The following is a 17,739-nucleotide window of genomic DNA, read 5'->3' on the forward strand; positions in this document are numbered from 1 at the left end:
AATCATCATGCTATACATGATTTTACCACAGCTTATTCATCTTATACTGAAGTTTGTACCCATTGACTAACATCTCCCCATTTTCCCCAACTCTGGCCCCTGACAACCACCACTTTACTCTGTTTTTATGAGTTTGGCATTTTAGCTTCTCTATATAAGTGAGGTATACAATATTTGTCTTTCTCTGATTTTTTTCACTCAGCGTAATACCCATAAGTCCATCTGTGAAGTTGTAAAAGGCAATATTTCCTTCTTCTTCATGGCCAATAATTTAATATTTCATTGTATATATTTCATTTCAGCTTGAAGATCTCCTTTTAGAATTCCTTCTAAGCCCAGTTTAGTGGTGAGGAACCCTACCAGCATCTGTTTGTTGAGAAGGTCTGTATTTTGTCTTCATTTTGAAGGACGACTTTGCTGGATAAAGTATTTTTGGTTGGCAGTTTTTTTCCTTTAGCACTTTGAATATACCATTCTACTCTCATTTGGTCTGGAAAGTCTCTGCTGAGAGAGCCAATGATAGCCTTAGAGGTCTCTTGTTTGTGAGAATTTTTTTTTCTCTTATTGCTTTTAAAATTCTCTCTGTCTTTGCTTTTATTTTATTTTATTTTTTAAATTTTTAAATTTTCTATTAACATATAGTGTCTTTGCTTTTAAATAGTTGTATTATAACAGTCTTGGAGAAGATAATTTCATGCTGAAATTTTGGGTGACCTATTAGCTTTATGGACTTGGATGTCCAAATATCTCCCCATATTTGGTAAACATGAAACCATTCTTTCTTTAAATAGGCTCCCCCCCCACACTTCCTTCTCTTCTCCTTCTGCAATAGTTCTAGACTGTTTCTTTTAATGATATCCTGTTGTTCACACAGGATTTCTACACCCTTTTCTTCCCCCTCCCCGTGTTCTCCTTTGACTGCATAAATTCAAAAGTCCTGTCTTCTACTCCTAGATTCTTTCTTCTGATTGGTCAACTAGGATGATCATTCACAACATATACACATATCAGAAAATCGTGTTGTACACCTTGAATGCATACAATTTTTACTTGTCAACCACAACTGAATAAAGCTGGAAAAATTAAAATAAACCCAATATGATTTTTATTACCTTTCTAAGCAAATGGTGTGTATGTGTGTGTGTGTGTTTGCATGTGCACATGAATGTGTAGGTGTGTGACAGGAAGATATGATGTAAGGCAGGAATGAAGTGCACTCTCTCTATGTCCTTCAGGTCAGCAGAAATGCATGCATGGGTCACTATTTGTGTTTCTCCATTCCAGTCTTCCAACCTTTGCTATCCTTAGAAGTCCTTCCTAGGTTCAGACTGTAAGCCAGCTGTCAGTGCTATTGAGAATCTTCAACAATATTTTCTTCTCCAGAGTTTCCTTAGTGAGAAATTGAGAAAGACTGAGTTTATGACAGTAGCCAGTGTCATTTAGTATGAAATAGTAGGAAGTTACTGATGTATATGCAGAAGGAATTAACATAAGTTTCTTAAAGTAGTGATAATTCCTGGAGCTTTAAAAAAGTTTGAGTTTTTTTTGCAGTGTTTCAGATGGGTCATGGTTAGGAGGAAGAGACCACATGTATACCATAGATTCATAATTTGTTTGCTCCAAGATATAGAACTTTGGTGAAGCAGCAATACTACACAGAGCAGAAGCAGATGGGGGTGATTCCTACTTTGATTTCCCACTGGCCTCTTTGTTTCCTAATGGGGCACCTGTTTGGGCAGGAAATGTTATACCCAGACATTTAACCCAGATGGACAGTTTATTAGCTGCATAGGTTTGAACCATTCTCCTAATCTTTCTGAGCCTCTTTTATTGAATCTGTTGAATGGCAATAGTAGGGTATGGTAGTAGACTGTTACTCTGACCATCTGTGAGATGTTAGAAAGGTTGAAAGACATAATACTGCCCAACACAAGTGTGATTTCTAGGAGACTATGCTGACCAGTTAGGGAGCTCTAATCTTCCTGAAGCCTTTGCACGTGAGAACTGTGTGCTGAAAATTTGTGGTAAAACACCTAGAACTTTAAGAATGAGCAGCTGGAAGACCCTTGTGCTAGGATTCAGGAAGGAGCTGTTTTTTTTTTTTTTTTTTCCTTTTCAACTGTTTTCCCAAGTGAATAATATGGACAAGATGACCCTGGAAGGTCTTTCCATGTCTAGCATTCTCTGATCAGGAGACCTGTTGGAGTATGTGTGTGAAGTGGTCCAGGTCCACTGGGCTCAAGTCTCCCTGGAACTCACTGGCATCATTGCTCCAGTGCGGGGGCAAGGTCAAAATAGGACACCAAGAGCCTTTTGCAGAAGTCTGTGGTGGGGACAGAGGGATGTTGTGATACTGAGTTCTCTCTGCCACTTGCTTGAGAATGCAGAGGGAAACCTCTAGGGACCAAGACAAGAGGGTGGTTAATCATGTGGGACAAGTAGAAGTACCAACTTTGTAATTGGATTAATTACAGATATATCCCTTAGCCTCTTGGAAGGAAGTCCTTGGCAAGTTGACTTTTGCTATTCTCAGAAATTCCCCAGACAGGAGATGCTAAAAAGTTTAGGGAATTAAATTCTACCATCTCCTACACCTTAAATGCTGAAGTTTACCATCTCCTACACCTTAAATGCTCCCAGCTTCACAGTGCAACAGATAATTTCCTCAAACCTTATTTTGATGGATTTTAGAGTAGAATGGCCTTGTACTGTTCCCCTGTAACTTTCTAGTGAGAAGGTTATGAAGTGTTGGAGGCATATAGAGGTGGTAGCATTGATGGTACTTGGTGAGTCCACAGAAGAAGATCAGAATTTAATGGCACCTTTATGTGTGGAAGAGATCCTGAGTCTGTTCATTCACTGAGCCCTTACCATGGGCGGGCAGAGCCTCCAGCAGAGTCTTTCACACACAAGGGCACCCTTTTTGGTGTTACTCTGGCTTCCACACACTTCCATGTATAAGAAGTCTTTCTTAGATTTGGTCACTCTTTCAGCCAATGGGGCAGACCTTCGACATCACCCTGTTAGTCTTTCCTGCCTACTTAAATGACAGGGTGAGGAAGTAACTCTGCATCTCAGCTGACAGCAGATGTTACAGTGATTCTCACCAGAGCTACTAGTAACATGGCCAGTGTGGAGCCATTTGCAAGGCTATTTATTTATTTATTTATTTATATTTCTTTTTTCTTTTCGGCATAACAATATTCATTGTTTTTGCACCACACCCAGTGCTCCATGCAATCCATGCCCTCTCTAATACCCACCACCTGGGCAAGGCTAGTTTTTAATTAACTACTAACTTATACATTTTTCTTGATTTTTTTAAATTTATTTTTTATTTATTTTCAGCATAACAGTATTCATTGTTTTTGCACCACACCCAGTGCTCCATGCAATCCGTGCCTTCTCTAATACCCACCACCTGGTTTCCCCAACCTCCCACCCCCCCCACCACTTAAAACCCCTCAGATTGTTTTTCAGAGCCCATAGTCTCTCATGGTTCACCTCCCCTTCCAATTTCCACCAACTCCCTACTCCTAACTCTCCATGTCCACCATGCTATTTGTTATGCTCCACAAATAAGTCAAACTATATGATAATTGACTCTCTCTGCTTGACTTACTTATTTCATTCAGCGACTCATACATTTTTGAGATATTTTGAAAAATTCAAGGGGCCCAGGATATTCTCACAACTGGCCTTCTCTTGTAGAAATGAGGGCTTTCGTCCCACTTGAGCCTGGATGGAGATTAAACTATTCAAAAGCCTACATTTTACCAAGGACCACCTTGAATCAAGATTTCCAAGATTTAGATCAATGAACGTTAACATACGCCTTTTATTTCTCTGATCAGTTTATCTATAGAGGTTGGTAGTGAAGCAAATATGTTTTCCTGGGGTGACTTGTGGAAGTGATTCAGTCTTCCGACTACAAAAGATTCAGAAGATAAAGGTAAGAATCATGGCAATAAACAACATTTAAGGTGGGTTCATTCACTTGATCTCTATGAAGCATGCTTTGGAATTATTTTCACAAAGAGACTTTTTTTTTATACCTGATATCCCTACATATCTGTTAGCCTCTGTGCTGTTTACAAGACACGCACAGTGATACCTTGGTTTTGACATGGGTTTAGTCACAGATGGAGGATGCAAGGATCACATAAAAACTCATTTACATCTGAGTTCCCAGCTCTGAGGAAGGTATGACACAGGTCATAAGAGACACTTCAGAAACCTTCAAAGCTTACAATCTCTATTATGTTGGAGAGATGTGACAGGGGCATGTGAAATTGCTAGAGAATAATATAATCCTTGGTGACAAAGTGCTGGAGCTAAGATCTTCTGTCACCAAGGCATGTCTGCCATGCACAGGCTTCTTTCCCTCGCAGCTCACTTTGGCTGACTCTGGAAATATCCTCTCCCGGCTGGTATCTCTGAGTTCTGCTCAGGCTTTCTGCACAGAAATTATACCTCAGGAAGGTGGAGAACTGAGCAGAACAGATTATTGTTCATTTTCTTGCTGGCATATATTTTTAGATCCTGTTCTAGCTTTGCTTTGCTGGTGTTACAAGTAGTAATCTCTCTCTTTGACCACTACTTCTGTTCTGGAAGCTGGTCATGGGTGGGCAGCAGGGGAGGAGCCAGTGGGTGAGAGGAAACTGAAGTGGGTCTAGTCTAGCTTCTGCCTGAGAAGCCACATGGTGCTGGGTCCAGATGCCCCTTCTGTGGGAGGAGGAATCCATGAGCTTCCTTCCAAATCTAGCAGCTTGTGATGACCCAGTGAGGGAACTAGCAGGAGAGACCCTGCTTGACTCCTCTGGTATGGGATATCATTGGAGGACAACTTGCAAAGGATTCTGGACAAGGCTGGTCAGAGCAGTTTTATTTGTCAGAATCCACAGAACGAGGAGTTCTGTGACAGGAAATGTATAGTGAGAAAACATAAGATAGGGCGGATTTGAAAGATTTGAAAAATGCTCACAGAAGTCATGTATCGAGGCCACTCTGTTTTAGGCTTCTAAGTGCATCCCAGTTTAGGTTTTCTTAACCACAAAACCTGGAAGCATGCAGTTACTTGCTGGTTGAGAAGAATACATACTTAACTTTCAGGGTCTCTTCCTTGGCTCTGCCAGTTAAAGTCAGAATTAAAGTCACTGCACAGGTGACATGTCTCTGCACTGTTGGTGGTTTACCACTCTGATGTTCTCATTATGAAATCTCTCTTGAATGTTCGCCATTTCTACTCAGAGTTTTGAAAATGTTAATTTCCTTTTCTTTCTTCCATTGTAAAGACTTAACAACTGTAACCTTTTAGAGAAAAATTTGTTGGTTACAGGGTGCATACATATAGATATATACATTGTATAATCATCTTGCCATTTCATTTTCAATAATTTTGGAAAGACAAATGCAACTTTTTTTTGAAAATCTGAAATCTAAAGTTGTCCTTACCAGTTCTCTGAGAGGAATTCTCTGATACCAAAAGGAATTTTAGAAACAGACAGCATTTACCTTCAAATCTAATTTCACAGGGTATTTGCCTAGTAATAGAGCCATTTTTCTCATTAGGGTGAAGTATGCCATATGTTGATTGCCTAACAAGGACGTCATATCTGACTTGCCTTAGCCCATATTGTGGAATGGATTTTCTACAGTAAGTATCAGAGTTTCTCAGACTCAGTTATTCTGCATCCTCTGAAACTAAACAGGCTTCCTAATGCGGGTAAGACAGAAGCTAAGGTGGGTGGGAAACAAAGTTGCCAAGCTTCAACCATTGTCCTTGGAGGTGGGAATGGAGAAGGGCGAATGTGAGTTATATGAATTTGTTTAATTGATTACTAATGGTAAAACAGACATAACATAAAAATTTACCACCTAAACCGTTCTGAAGAGTACAGTTCGTGGTGTTCAGGTACATTCGTGTTGTGCATCCATGGCTTTCCTCCATCTCAAGAACTTTCATTGTCCCAAGATCTGAACCCATTAACTCTACATCCCCTCCCCCAACCCCTGACAACCACCATTCTACCCTCTGTGTCTTTGAGCTTATACCCTAGGGACCCGTGTAAGTGGACTCCTGCAGTATTTCTCTTTTGGGGACAGGCTTGACGTGTTGTTTAGCATATTCAGTCCCATTTCATTAGGTAGCCCTTTGTTTTGTATGCTTGTTGTAAGATGCTTAACTCAGAACCCAAATGCTGCAAGACTATCCAAGCAAAGGTGGGTGGCAAGCCAGCCTTGTGGAGTGGGGGTCCTTACTATGTCCCCATCACACACTGCACTGACAGGGTGACAAGCAGAGTTAAAGCATAATCAATTACATTCTGACACTCTTATCAGTTGTACCCCTACAGAGTTATAATTTGTTTTTAAACTCAGCTTTCAAAACAGCACCATGGAAAGATATTATTTGTTCTGTTTGTCAGATGAAAATTCCAGGCTTTCTAGGGTTTCTGTACTGTTCAGTGTCACACGGCCAGGAAACAGCTGTGCTATGATTGTAGCCAGGACCTCTGATTCCAAACTCAGGGTTCTGAGGCCAGGTCACAGTGCCACAGCTGCTCTCCCGTTCATGGAGGACTGGTCTGGATGGCAAGCTGGCTGTCAAGTGCAGGAATATCCACTTTGGATACCTTCCTGTTTGCTGACTGGCTTGTTTCACTCTGTGGGAATCACCACTTCGGAGGCTGTGATGGTGGATTATCTGTGTCTGATCACCCTCTGTCAGTCCTTGGAGGCCACTGCAGTGCATGTTAGGGTTTCTCTAGCATGCCTTTGCTTTAGGAGGCAGTCCTGACACCCACTTCAGGCTCTTTCCCTTTGTGGAATTGCTGTGCTCTGAGGCCCTGAGTGCACATGAGGGGATGTCTGCTGGGCCATCCCCGTGGAGTGGTAGGCTGTTATGGAATGAATTATTTGAATTATTTCTTAGACATTGGTCAGAACTATTGAAGCAGTCTGCTACTGACTCACATCTCCCTCTGCCATCTCTCCCTTTATGGACGATGGCTGAAGTTGGTGACTGTCCTTCCCCCCCTCCAGCTTTTTAAAAACAACTGCAGGGGAGCCTGGTTAGTTCCACAGGTTGTGGGATAATTGAGGTTGAGAAGGTCTATAGAAGGCCTAATACTGATGATTCACAGACCTGTACCCCTGAAACAAATAATACATTATATGTTAATAAAAAATAAAAATAAAAAAATAAAAGGTCTATAAAAGTTCTGTAAAAAATTGGTTCCACATGAAGAACTTGAAATCTAAATTATACAACCAGTATGAGACCCACTTCAGGAGCATAAGATTAGTGGAAGCATTTAAGTCTTGAAGAATTCAGACCTCAGTTCAGGTATGAACTGTGAGGACTCGATTGAATCTCTGAGGCTCAATTTTCTCATGTAGAAAATATCCTCTCATTTTTGTTGTAAGAATTATTTAGCTAATGTAGGTGTGTCTGCATTAGAGAAAACCCTTTGAGGCAGCATTATTACAAACTCAGTCCTATGTTGGGACTGATATCAAACACTTGATGATTGTTTTTTTGTCTACTTGTCTCAAGGAGAACATGTTTTGGAGGAGCCCAAGGCTGAGAGGGGACTCAAGAAGGGAAGAATGAAAATTGTCTTCAACACCTGAGAAGGATTTTTCTAAGTATTGGAGGAGAGTTCTTTGATTTCTTGATTCTAGTCCACTAGCCCCTGTGCTTTAAAACATGACAACTGTAAACAATGTGACTGAAATAATTCTCTTGGGGTTTTCCCCCAAACAGGATGTGCAGAAGATCATTTCTGTGATGTTTCTCCTCATGTACACAGCCATTGTGCTGGGTAATGGCCTCATTGTGGTGACAGTCATAGCCAGCAAAGGGCTCACCTCCCCCATGTATTTCTTCCTCAGTTATTTGTCCTTTGTGGAGATTTGTTACTGCTCTGTCACAGCCCCCAAGCTCATTATTGACTCTTTCATTGAAAGGAAAACCATTTCCCTCAAGGGATGCATCACTCAGATATTTTTCCTCCATTTCTTTGGTGGCACTGAGATCTTTCTCCTGACAGTCATGGCCTATGACCGCTACGTGGCCATCTGTAAACCCCTGCACTACACTGCCATCATGAACCGGCGTGTGTGTGGCCTCCTGGTGGGTGCAGCATGGGGTGGAGGCTTGCTGCATTCTGTTGGGCAAACGTTCCTCATTTTCCAGCTACCCTTCTGTGGCCTCAATGTCCTTGACCACTACTTCTGTGATGTCCACCCTGTGCTGAAGCTGGCCTGCTCAGACACCTTCCTTATTGGTGTGCTCATCATCATAAATGGTGGCACCATTTCAGTGGTCAGCTTCATGGTACTACTTGCTTCCTACGTAGTCATCTTGAACTCACTGAGGACACGGACCTCAGACGGTCGGCGTAAGGCGCTGTCCACCTGTGCCTCTCACATTGCCGTTGTGGGTTTGTTCTTCATTCCCTGTTCCTTCGTCTACTTGAGGCCTTGTGTCACCCTCCCTGCAGATAAGATAGTTGCTGTGTTTTACACAGTGATCACACCTCTCTTAAACCCCCTCATTTACTCCTTCAGGAATGCTGAAGTGAAAAATGCCATGAAGAGACTGATGAGGAGGACAGTGATTTGGGAAGAGAAGTAGATGATTTTGTTGGGGGAAATAGGAGGAACAAGGGTTGGAAGTTGGGGCAGTGAGATCTCACTCTGTCTCTACCTTTAGTTGATGGGCTGGCCTTTCTTGGTCAGTCACCTTTTATTTTTTTCTTTAAATTTCGGTTTTCTCATCTTTATGCGATTGGACAGGCTGAAGGAGCCTCTAGAATGAGGTCTAGAGGTCTTCTACTGATGCATTTTCATATTTGATGGTGACCTTGAGGCAGGTTGGCTGTTTTTGAAAGAATGAACTCTTCTAGAAAACCAGGTTCTTTCTGGGAATAATAAAGAGGTTAGTAGAAGAGGAGGAGGGCTGCCTTGGGGTCATTGTCCATGTGTCTTTTGTGTTGGAAGAGCCTGAACCTTTGGATTTGGGGAGGAGGAAGGTAGGGAGAGATACAGAAGTCACTCAAATGCTTAGACATTTTATTAACTTGATATACTGAAGGTTTGCCCAGTGAATTCTGGGCAGCCCAACTGACCTAGAAGGGTTTAGCGCACAGAGCAGAAGTCATTAGAACTTCAGACGTAAAAGTGGTTGTTATCTTTCTCTTTTCTTCTCAATTATCTAATTGAGATAGCAATATTACATCACTGAACACAAACACTCACTCTTGATATTGTTTCTGAGAATAATATTTATAAATAAACAAGGAACGTGTATGTTTATGTATATTTTCCTATTAACCAAGATATTTTATATATTTTATCTCATTTAATCCTAAAACACTATGGTGACCCTGATATGAGGAAGTGGAGATGCAACATGGGGGGTTAACGGGGTAGGAGAAGAATAAATGAAACAAGATGGGATTGGGAGGGAGACAAAACATAAGTAACTCTTAATCTCACAAAACAAACCGAGGGTTCCTGGGGGGAGGGGAGTTGGGAGAAGGGGTTGGGGTTATGGACATTGGGGAGAGTATGTGCTATGGTGAGTGCTGTGAAGTGTGTAAACCTGGCGATTCACAGACCTGTACCCCTGGGGATAAAAATATATATTTATAAAAAATTAAAAAAAATAAAATAAAAATTAAAAAAAAAAAAAAAAAAAAACAACCACTATGGTGAGGTGGGTACGACTCTCCTCTTTTATAGATGAAGAGACTGAATCCTGGGGAGATCAATATTTTGATCAAGGTCACACAGCCTAAGTTCAAACCTAGTTCTGCCTGATTTCTAAGCCTTTGTTCTCTGTGTACATTCCTCTGCTTCTCCTTAGAGATCACTGAGCATAAATACTTCTAAATCTCTGAATTCCAAATCTGAGGGCTAATATTCTCCTTATTGTTGGGTATTTCCCTCCAGAATCATTTCAGAGCAAATAAAAAGTGTTTTTAAAAACTATGTAGCATGAACTGCCTTATGAGTGTTCACAGGGATTTCTGGGTCTGTAGAAAACTAGTGTCTGAGATGCCAGATCTGGAAGTAGAGGGTAGGAAATTAGGAAGATATGAAGCTTCTTTCAGCTCAAGGTCCTCTTCTAGTGCAGGCAAAACACGGGCATTGAACTGCAAGAATTACCTAATTCATGGGATTAAAACTCAATATGCTGGCCAAAGAGAGATTTTTTTTCCTAATGACATAATGTTGAAAACAGAATCATTCTTGAGAATACCATACAGATTGGAAAATGGGTAACAGGAGTCAAAAACTATGGGGTGCCTGGGTGGCTCAATGGGTTAAGCCTCAGTGCAGTGCAGACAAATAAATTTCCTAAAATTAAATCTCAAGAAAGTGCTGCCCCACAGGTGCTACAATGTTCACTTTGCAGTGCAGGAAAATGCAGCTCAAAGATTCTTCCAAAGCCTTTGATATTTTGTCTACATGAGCTGTTTGTCAACTATATTTCAGAGTCCAGAATTCTTCACAGGTGAGTTCAGGATCTTCCTGTGTTGCTGTCTTGAACACCCCCTCTGAAGAGAGAGAGAGCGTGCACATGTAAGAAGAAGGAAAGGAAGAGAGAAAATCTCAAGCAGGCTTCACCCCCAGTGCAGACCCCAATGTGGGGTTCTACCTTATGACTTGGCATGACCTAAGCTTAAATCAAGAATCAGATGTTTCACTGACGGAGCCACCTAGGTGCCCTATCACCTCTCTGATTTTCAAGTGTTGAAACAGCCTTGCTTTCTTGAGATAAACGCCACAAGGTCTATTATCCCTTGTATACATTCCTGCATTTTATTTAAATGTATTTTATTCAGAATTTTTTGCATCTATGTTCATGAGTGATGTTTGTGATTTTCTTTTTAAAACATTTTTTGTTAGGTTTTGGTGGTAGAGTTATGCTGTTCGGATGAATTACTTGGGAAGTTTTCTCTTCTATTTTAGAAAACATTTGGTAAATTTGGTGTTATTTCTCCTTTAAGTGGTCTTGGCTTGGAATTCTTTTGGTGTGTGTGTTTGTAAACAGTGAATTCAATTTATTTAACAAGATACAGGGCTATTCAGGTTTTCTGTCTCATTTGGGTCAGTTATGTAAGTTGCTTTTTTGGGGGGGGAGGAATTTATACTTTAACCTGAGCTGTAGAATTTGATGAGCTTAAATCAACAAATGACATTAATATTAAAACTTAAGGTTATTCATAATATTCTCTCATTATCCTTTATTTTCTGAAGAAGGTGTAGTGCTAATCTTTTCCTTCCTCAAATTAAAAATTTGTGTTTTCTCATTTTTATTTTTGTCTTTTTTTTTTTTTTTAAACTTCAAAGCCTATTTAGGGATTTCTTAGTTCTCTTCATATCTTCACAGAATCACTGTCTGGCTTTTAGAAAAACCATTTTCTATTTTTGTTTTCTATGTGATTAATACCTATCTTCTTTTTTTCCTTCTACTTTGATTGTATTTACATTTTCTCTTATTTCTTTTCTCTCTCAAGGTATAGACTTAGTTCATAGATTTTACACTTTCTTCATTTTTAATATAAGAATTTAAAATTGTAAAATATCTTTTTTTTAAGGTTTTATTTATTCATTTGGGGAAGAGAGAGAGAGAGAGAGAGAGAGAGGGAGAGAGAGAATGAGACGGGAAAAGGTCAGAGGGAGAGGCAGATTCCCTGTACAGCCGGGAGCCCGATGTGGGACCCAGTCCCTTGACTCAGTGATCATGACCTGAGCCGAAGGCAGTTGCCCAACCAACTGAGCCACCGAGGTGCCCCAAAACTGTAAAATATCTTTACACAATGCTTTAGCTGCCTCCTCCAAAATTTCTCATGTATTTTCATTATTATTCAGTTGAAATGTCTTCTAATTTTTAAATGACTTCTTTGACCATGGGATTATTAACAAGTACAGAGTTTATTTTCCAAATAGTTGTTTTCTTTCCTTGATATCTTCTTTTACTGATTTCTAGTTTATCTTTTTCCTTTCTTTTTTCTTTTTTGTTTAAATTCTATTAGCTAACATAGAGTACATCATTAGTCTCAGATATAGTGTTCAACAATTTATCAATTGTGTGTAAAATCCAGGGCTCATCACATCACATGCCATTCTTGATGCCCATCACCCAATTATCTCATCCCCCCCACCTCTTCTCCAGAAAACCTTGGTTTGTTTCCTGTTGTTAAGAGTCTCTCATGTTTCTTCTCCCTCAACAAAGACTTCCCATTCAGTTTTTCCTCCCTTCCCTTACAATTTTCTGTGCTGTTTCCTATGTTCTCACATATGAGTGAAACCATATGAAAATTGTCTTTCTCTGATTGACTTATATCACCCAGCATAACACCCTCCAGTCCCGTCTGTGTTGATACAAATGGTAATATTCATCCTTTCTGATAGCTGCATAATAATCCATTACACACACACATACACACACACACACACACACACACACACACACCCCACATCTTCTTAATCCATTTAGCTGTTGATAGACATCTTGACTCTTTCCACATTTTGGCTATTGTGGACACTGCGGTTATGAATTTTAGGGTGCAGGTGCCCTCTAATTTCTAGTTTAATTCCACTGTGAATGATGTAATTTTTTTTTACATTTATTTGAAACTTGTTTCATGGCCTGTCGTAATGTCTATCTTGGTGAGCGTACCACATATGCTTGAAAGAGTAGGTATTCAGTTTTAGGGTGCTATGCTCTACAAATATCAGGTAGGTTAAGGTGGTTCATATGATGTTGTTTGGATCTATGTTTTTAGTGATTTTTAAAACTGAATCCTCTTTCTTTCTTTCTTTCTTTTTTTTTTTTTAAGATTTTATTTATTTATTTGACAGAGATCACAAGTAGGCAGAGAAGCAGGCAGAAAGAGAGGAAGGGAAGCAGGCTCCCTGCTGAGCAGAGAGCCCGACGCGGGGCTCGATCCCAGGACCCTGGGATCATGACCTGAGTCGAAGGCAAAGGCTTAACCAACTGAGCCACCCAGGTGCCCCCTGAATCCTATTTCTGCTTGCTGGGGTGTGTCATAATCTCTAGCTATTATTGTGGAATTGTATACAGATTTCTTTCAGCCCAAGAAAGAAAACACTGCAGATGAGAGAATGGCATATCAGAGATCTTAAGCCACTTGTTAAAGGTTATGTATCTCCAGGTGGCAAAGTCAGCATTTAAACAAGGCAACTTGACTCCTTAGTTCATACTTTAAAGCACCCGATTATGCTGCCCACCCGCCCCGTCTGTCTTATGTTCCTCACAAGGAAGAAATGCTTTTCAACATGTTATGGTAACATAAGACAAGAGTCAAAGGTCAAGTTTAATTTAAACTTGTCTTTGTTACTTAAAAAAAAACACCAATAAAAAATCCATTCCTATTTAATACCAGCTACTAATATTTCTGTATTTCCATATAATATATATTTAATACCTCCTCAAATAGGTAGCATAAAACCATGTTTGTATAGTAATTGCTTAATAACTACTGCTGAATGAATGAATTTGGGATGATTCAGCACAGAGATCAAAAGTCAGGATAAAAACAGTGGCTCCCTTGGCCTGTCAAAATTGAACCACTAAGTTAATGTGACAAGGGGGAATGGCTGTCCCTATGGCCCACTCTTCTAACTGGGATGCAATGCCCCTGGGGTCTCATTAGCAAGCCTCAAGGCACTCTTGCGAACCATGAATGTGCTCTTGCTTCCAAAGAGGAACTCACTTCTGGCAATGGCTTTGGCTGGCATGACTCTACATATGCTTCCTTGAACCTTCTGTGTTTAAAAATTTACTGCAGCCTTTCACTTCTCTGACTTCTTGACTTCTTGACGTCCGTGGCTCCACTGAAGAGAGGGGAGCTCACTCAGGTCTGTTCTCACGGAGTCTTGGTGTTCTGGGGACTCTCTGGCTGGAATAAGCCTGAACTGCCCAAGGATCCTTACAGAAAACAGGTGTCCTCCCTGGCGTTTCTCTCTCTGTTTTATTCTCAGTGTCCAGATATCAGCCCCGCTGCACAGTATCTTAGTATTTCTTAGGTTCCTGCCTTTGAATGCATCAAGTGTGAGTTGATTGATTTTTTTTTTTTTTCTTGTATCTATGGAATCCTTCTCCATCAGTCATTTTCTTGTTCATCCTTTAGCTGCTGAGGATACGTCCTCTCTGGGCGATCAGATGCTCCTACTTCCCAAGTCAGGAGTGTTGTCTAGTGATTAAGAAGGAGCTTTTGAACCCTGGTTTGCATTACTGGCTCTGGCCTTTACTAGTGCAAGAACGTGGCCAAGTCACTCATTCACTCTGACCCTCATTTTTCTCATTTGAAAACATAGGAGCAATCACAGTAGTGCCTCAGAGTGATGTTGTGTTGATTAAATGAGATGATGCCTTTAAATCACATTGTGTAGGTCCTGAATTTATATAATTTTTTATTTTTTATAAACATATATTTTTATCCCCAGGGGTACAGGTCTGTGGTGGTCCTGGCATACAGATCTCCTCGATCGAGGCAAGCAGACCGTATACCATTATGGTTACTATTCCCTCTGCCCAGAGGGTGCCTCCACACAAATCTTATTCTTTAGAGGCTTGCCATATGACTGCCCAGACCATGGTGGGGTTATTGCTCATGGCCCGGGAGAGTGGAGGGGTCAGAGTTCACAGAGCCGGCTGGCTTCCCCAGCCTTTCAAACAGGCTGTCCTGGTATGTGGTCTCTGACACCACTTGGAGATGGAGGAATTCAGGGTGTGTTTCACTGAGGTGCAGTCTTGGCTCCCTTTTCCTGTAGCTCAGGCCCACCCTGCAAGGTGTTCTTTCCTGTAAATGAATCTTCTGATACCTGAAGCTTGAAGGACTGTTAGAAGATTTATTTATGGGACACCTGGGGGGCTAAGCATCTACCTTTAGTGGGTTAAGCATCTGCCTTCGGCTCAGGTCATGATACCAGGGTCCTGGGATCGAGTCCCCCATCAGGCTCCTTATTCAGTAGGAGGCCTGCTTCTCCCTCTCCCTCTGCCTGCTGCTCCCCCTGTTTGTGCTTGCTCTCTCTCTCTCTGTCAAATACATAAATACAATCTTTAAAAAAGATTTATTTACATTTTAATCTTTTAAAGTAGGAATGTTTCTAGATTGCATTATAAACTTCCTTTCTCTTTCAAGACAAACAATGTATCTGAAAACTGGTAAGGGATCCCATACAGTGTAAGGCATTGCAAACATGTAACATGGACCTGTAACTCCCAACCAACCCCAGACAAAGCAGTGAAAAGAATTAGTAATGACAAAAAGCTATCTACTTGCTTTTTCTATTTTTTAAAAAATATTTTATTTATTTATTTCGAGAGAGAGAAGGAGTGCAAACACGAGTAAGCATGAGCAGGGGGAGGGGCAGGAGTAGAGGGAGAGAGGAAATCTTGTTTTTTTTTTTTTTTTAGATTTTTTTTTTTTTTTTAAGATTTTATTTATTTGTCAGAGAGAGCGAGCGAGAGCGAGCACAGGCAGACAGAGTGGAAGGCAGAGTCAGACGGAGAAGCAGGCTCCCTGCGGAGCAAGGAGCCCGATATGGGACTCGATCCCAGGACGCTGGGATCATGACCTGAGCTGAAGGCAGCTGCTTAACCAACTGAGCCACCCAGGCGTCCCTTTTTTTTTAGATTTTATTTATTTATTTGACTGAGAGAGAGAGAGGGAGAGAGATCACAAGTAGGCAGAGAGGCAGGCAGAGACAAAGAGGGAAGCAGGCTCCCTGCTGAGCAGAGAGCCCGATGCAGGGCTCAATCCCAGGACCCTGAGATCATGACCCGAGCTGAAGGCAGAGGCTTAACCCACTGAGCCCCACAGGTGCCCCAAGAGAGGGAATCTTTTTAAAAAATTTTTTTAAATTTTTTAATCTTTAAATTTTTTAAATAATCTTTTTATTTTTTTAAATTTATTTTTAATTTATTTTTGGCATAACAATATTCATTATTTTTTCACCACACCCAGTGCTCCATGCAATCCGTGCCCTCTATAATACCCACCACCTGGTACCCCAACCTACCACCCACCCGCCAATTCAAACCCCTCAGATTGTTTTTTAGAGTCCATAGTCTCTCATGGTTCACCTCCCCTTCCAATTTCCCCCAACTCCCTTCTCCTCTCTGTCTTTTATTTTTTTTTACTAACATATAATGTATTATTAGCCCCAAGGGTACAAGTCTGTGAATCGCCAGGTTTACACACTTCATAGCACTCACCATAGTACATACCTTCCCCAGTGTCCATAACCCCACCACCCTCTCCCTAGCCCCCTCCCCCGGCAAGCCTCTGTTTTGTGAGATTAAGAATCTCTTATGGTTTGTCTCCCTCCCGATCCCATCTTGTTTCATTGATTCTTTTTCTACCCCCCAACCCCCCCACGTTGCATATCTACTTCCTCATATCAGGGAGATCATATGATAGTTGTCTTTCTCTGATTGACTTATTTCGCTAAGCATAATACCCTCTAGTTCCATCCACGTCGTCGCAAATGGCAAGATTTCATTTCTTTTGATGGCTGCAGAGTATTCCATTGTATATATATACCACCTCTTCTTTATCCATTTGTCTGTTGATGGACATCTAGGTTATTTTATAGTTTGGCTATTGTGGACATTGCTGCTCTAAACATTCAGGTGCATGTGCCCCTTCGGATCACTACATTTGTATCTTTAGGGTAAATACCCAGTAGTGCAATTGCTGGGTTGTAGGGTAGCTCTATTTTCAACTTTTTGAGGAACTTCCATGCTGTTTTCCAGAGTGGTTGCACCAGCTTGCATTCCCACCAGCAGTGTAGGAGGGTTCCCCTTCTGAGAGAGGAAATCTTAAACAGACTCCATGCTGAGCAGGAAGCCTGAGGTGGAGCTTGATTTCAAGACCCCAAGATCATGACCTGAGACAAAATCAAGTGTGGATGCCCAACCAACTGAGCCACCTGGGAGCTGCTATTTTTTTTAACTCATTAAATATTGATTATCATTGTCAGTGAAATTAATTTATTTGGTGTATTTCTATTTTTCCAGCTTAGAATCACAGCACTTAATCCAGTTGTTCTATGTATAGAGAGGGAGTTGTTCGAGGTCACTCAGCTACCAGTGAGAAAGTTGGGACTAAAACTGAGGTCTTTTGGCTTCCAGACCAGTGTCTTTTTCATGGTGACATGCTACCTCCTTTGGGCAATGTACACTGTGAATCTCTGAAGTTTTTCAGTAGTAGAAGGTCAAGGAAGGAAGGAAGGAAGGTGTACACACCAGCATTGCAAGAGGGAGGGGACTGGAAGAGAGCCCTGCAGGAGGGATAGGGAGAGCTCTCTGATCAGATGATCTACAGTGTCTCCCAGACTGCATTGTAGTTCCACTTGTTGGTGGAACTCGCAAGTACTTAAACACTAATATTTTGAGCTTCCTTTTCCTCATCTCTAAAATGAGCATATTATAATAGTTATCTTAAAGGTTGTGGTGATCATGAACTAGGAGAAGGTGTGAAGCTCATGGACGGAGTCTGGCCTCCAGAAGCTCTGCCATGGTGATGGAGATGTGATAGCAGGAGGGGGGATCACTTACATTCTTTGCCATCCTGATTCATATCCTCACCAAGTAAGAGGGCCAAGGGTATATTGATGGTTTAAGGATGGCATGAGGGTATGAGAGAGGAGTAATTTAGTAAGTATGTAAGTAAATAAGATAAGTATAAGAGA

The 17,739-nt window shown here is 41.1% G+C and overlaps 1 protein-coding gene across 1 annotated transcript; it reads left to right on the forward strand.

Annotated features, from left to right (window-relative positions):
* Nucleotides 1-7,711: 7,711 nt before the first annotated feature.
* On the forward strand, nucleotides 7,712-8,641 carry LOC131822195 (olfactory receptor 4X1-like). The gene has a single exon (XM_059158644.1). The coding sequence runs from the start codon at nucleotides 7,712-7,714 to the stop codon at nucleotides 8,639-8,641; it is 930 nt and encodes a 309-aa protein (XP_059014627.1).
* The last annotated feature ends 9,098 nt before the right edge of the window (nucleotides 8,642-17,739 follow it).

The sequence above is a fragment of the Mustela lutreola genome, chromosome 1 (genome assembly GCF_030435805.1).
Source record: "Mustela lutreola isolate mMusLut2 chromosome 1, mMusLut2.pri, whole genome shotgun sequence".
NCBI lineage: Eukaryota > Metazoa > Chordata > Mammalia > Carnivora > Mustelidae > Mustela > Mustela lutreola.

Coding starts and splice junctions, on each gene's coding strand:
- LOC131822195 (XM_059158644.1), top strand. CDS start 7,712: ATGACAACTGTAAACAATGTGACTGAAATAATTCTCTTGGGGTTTTCC.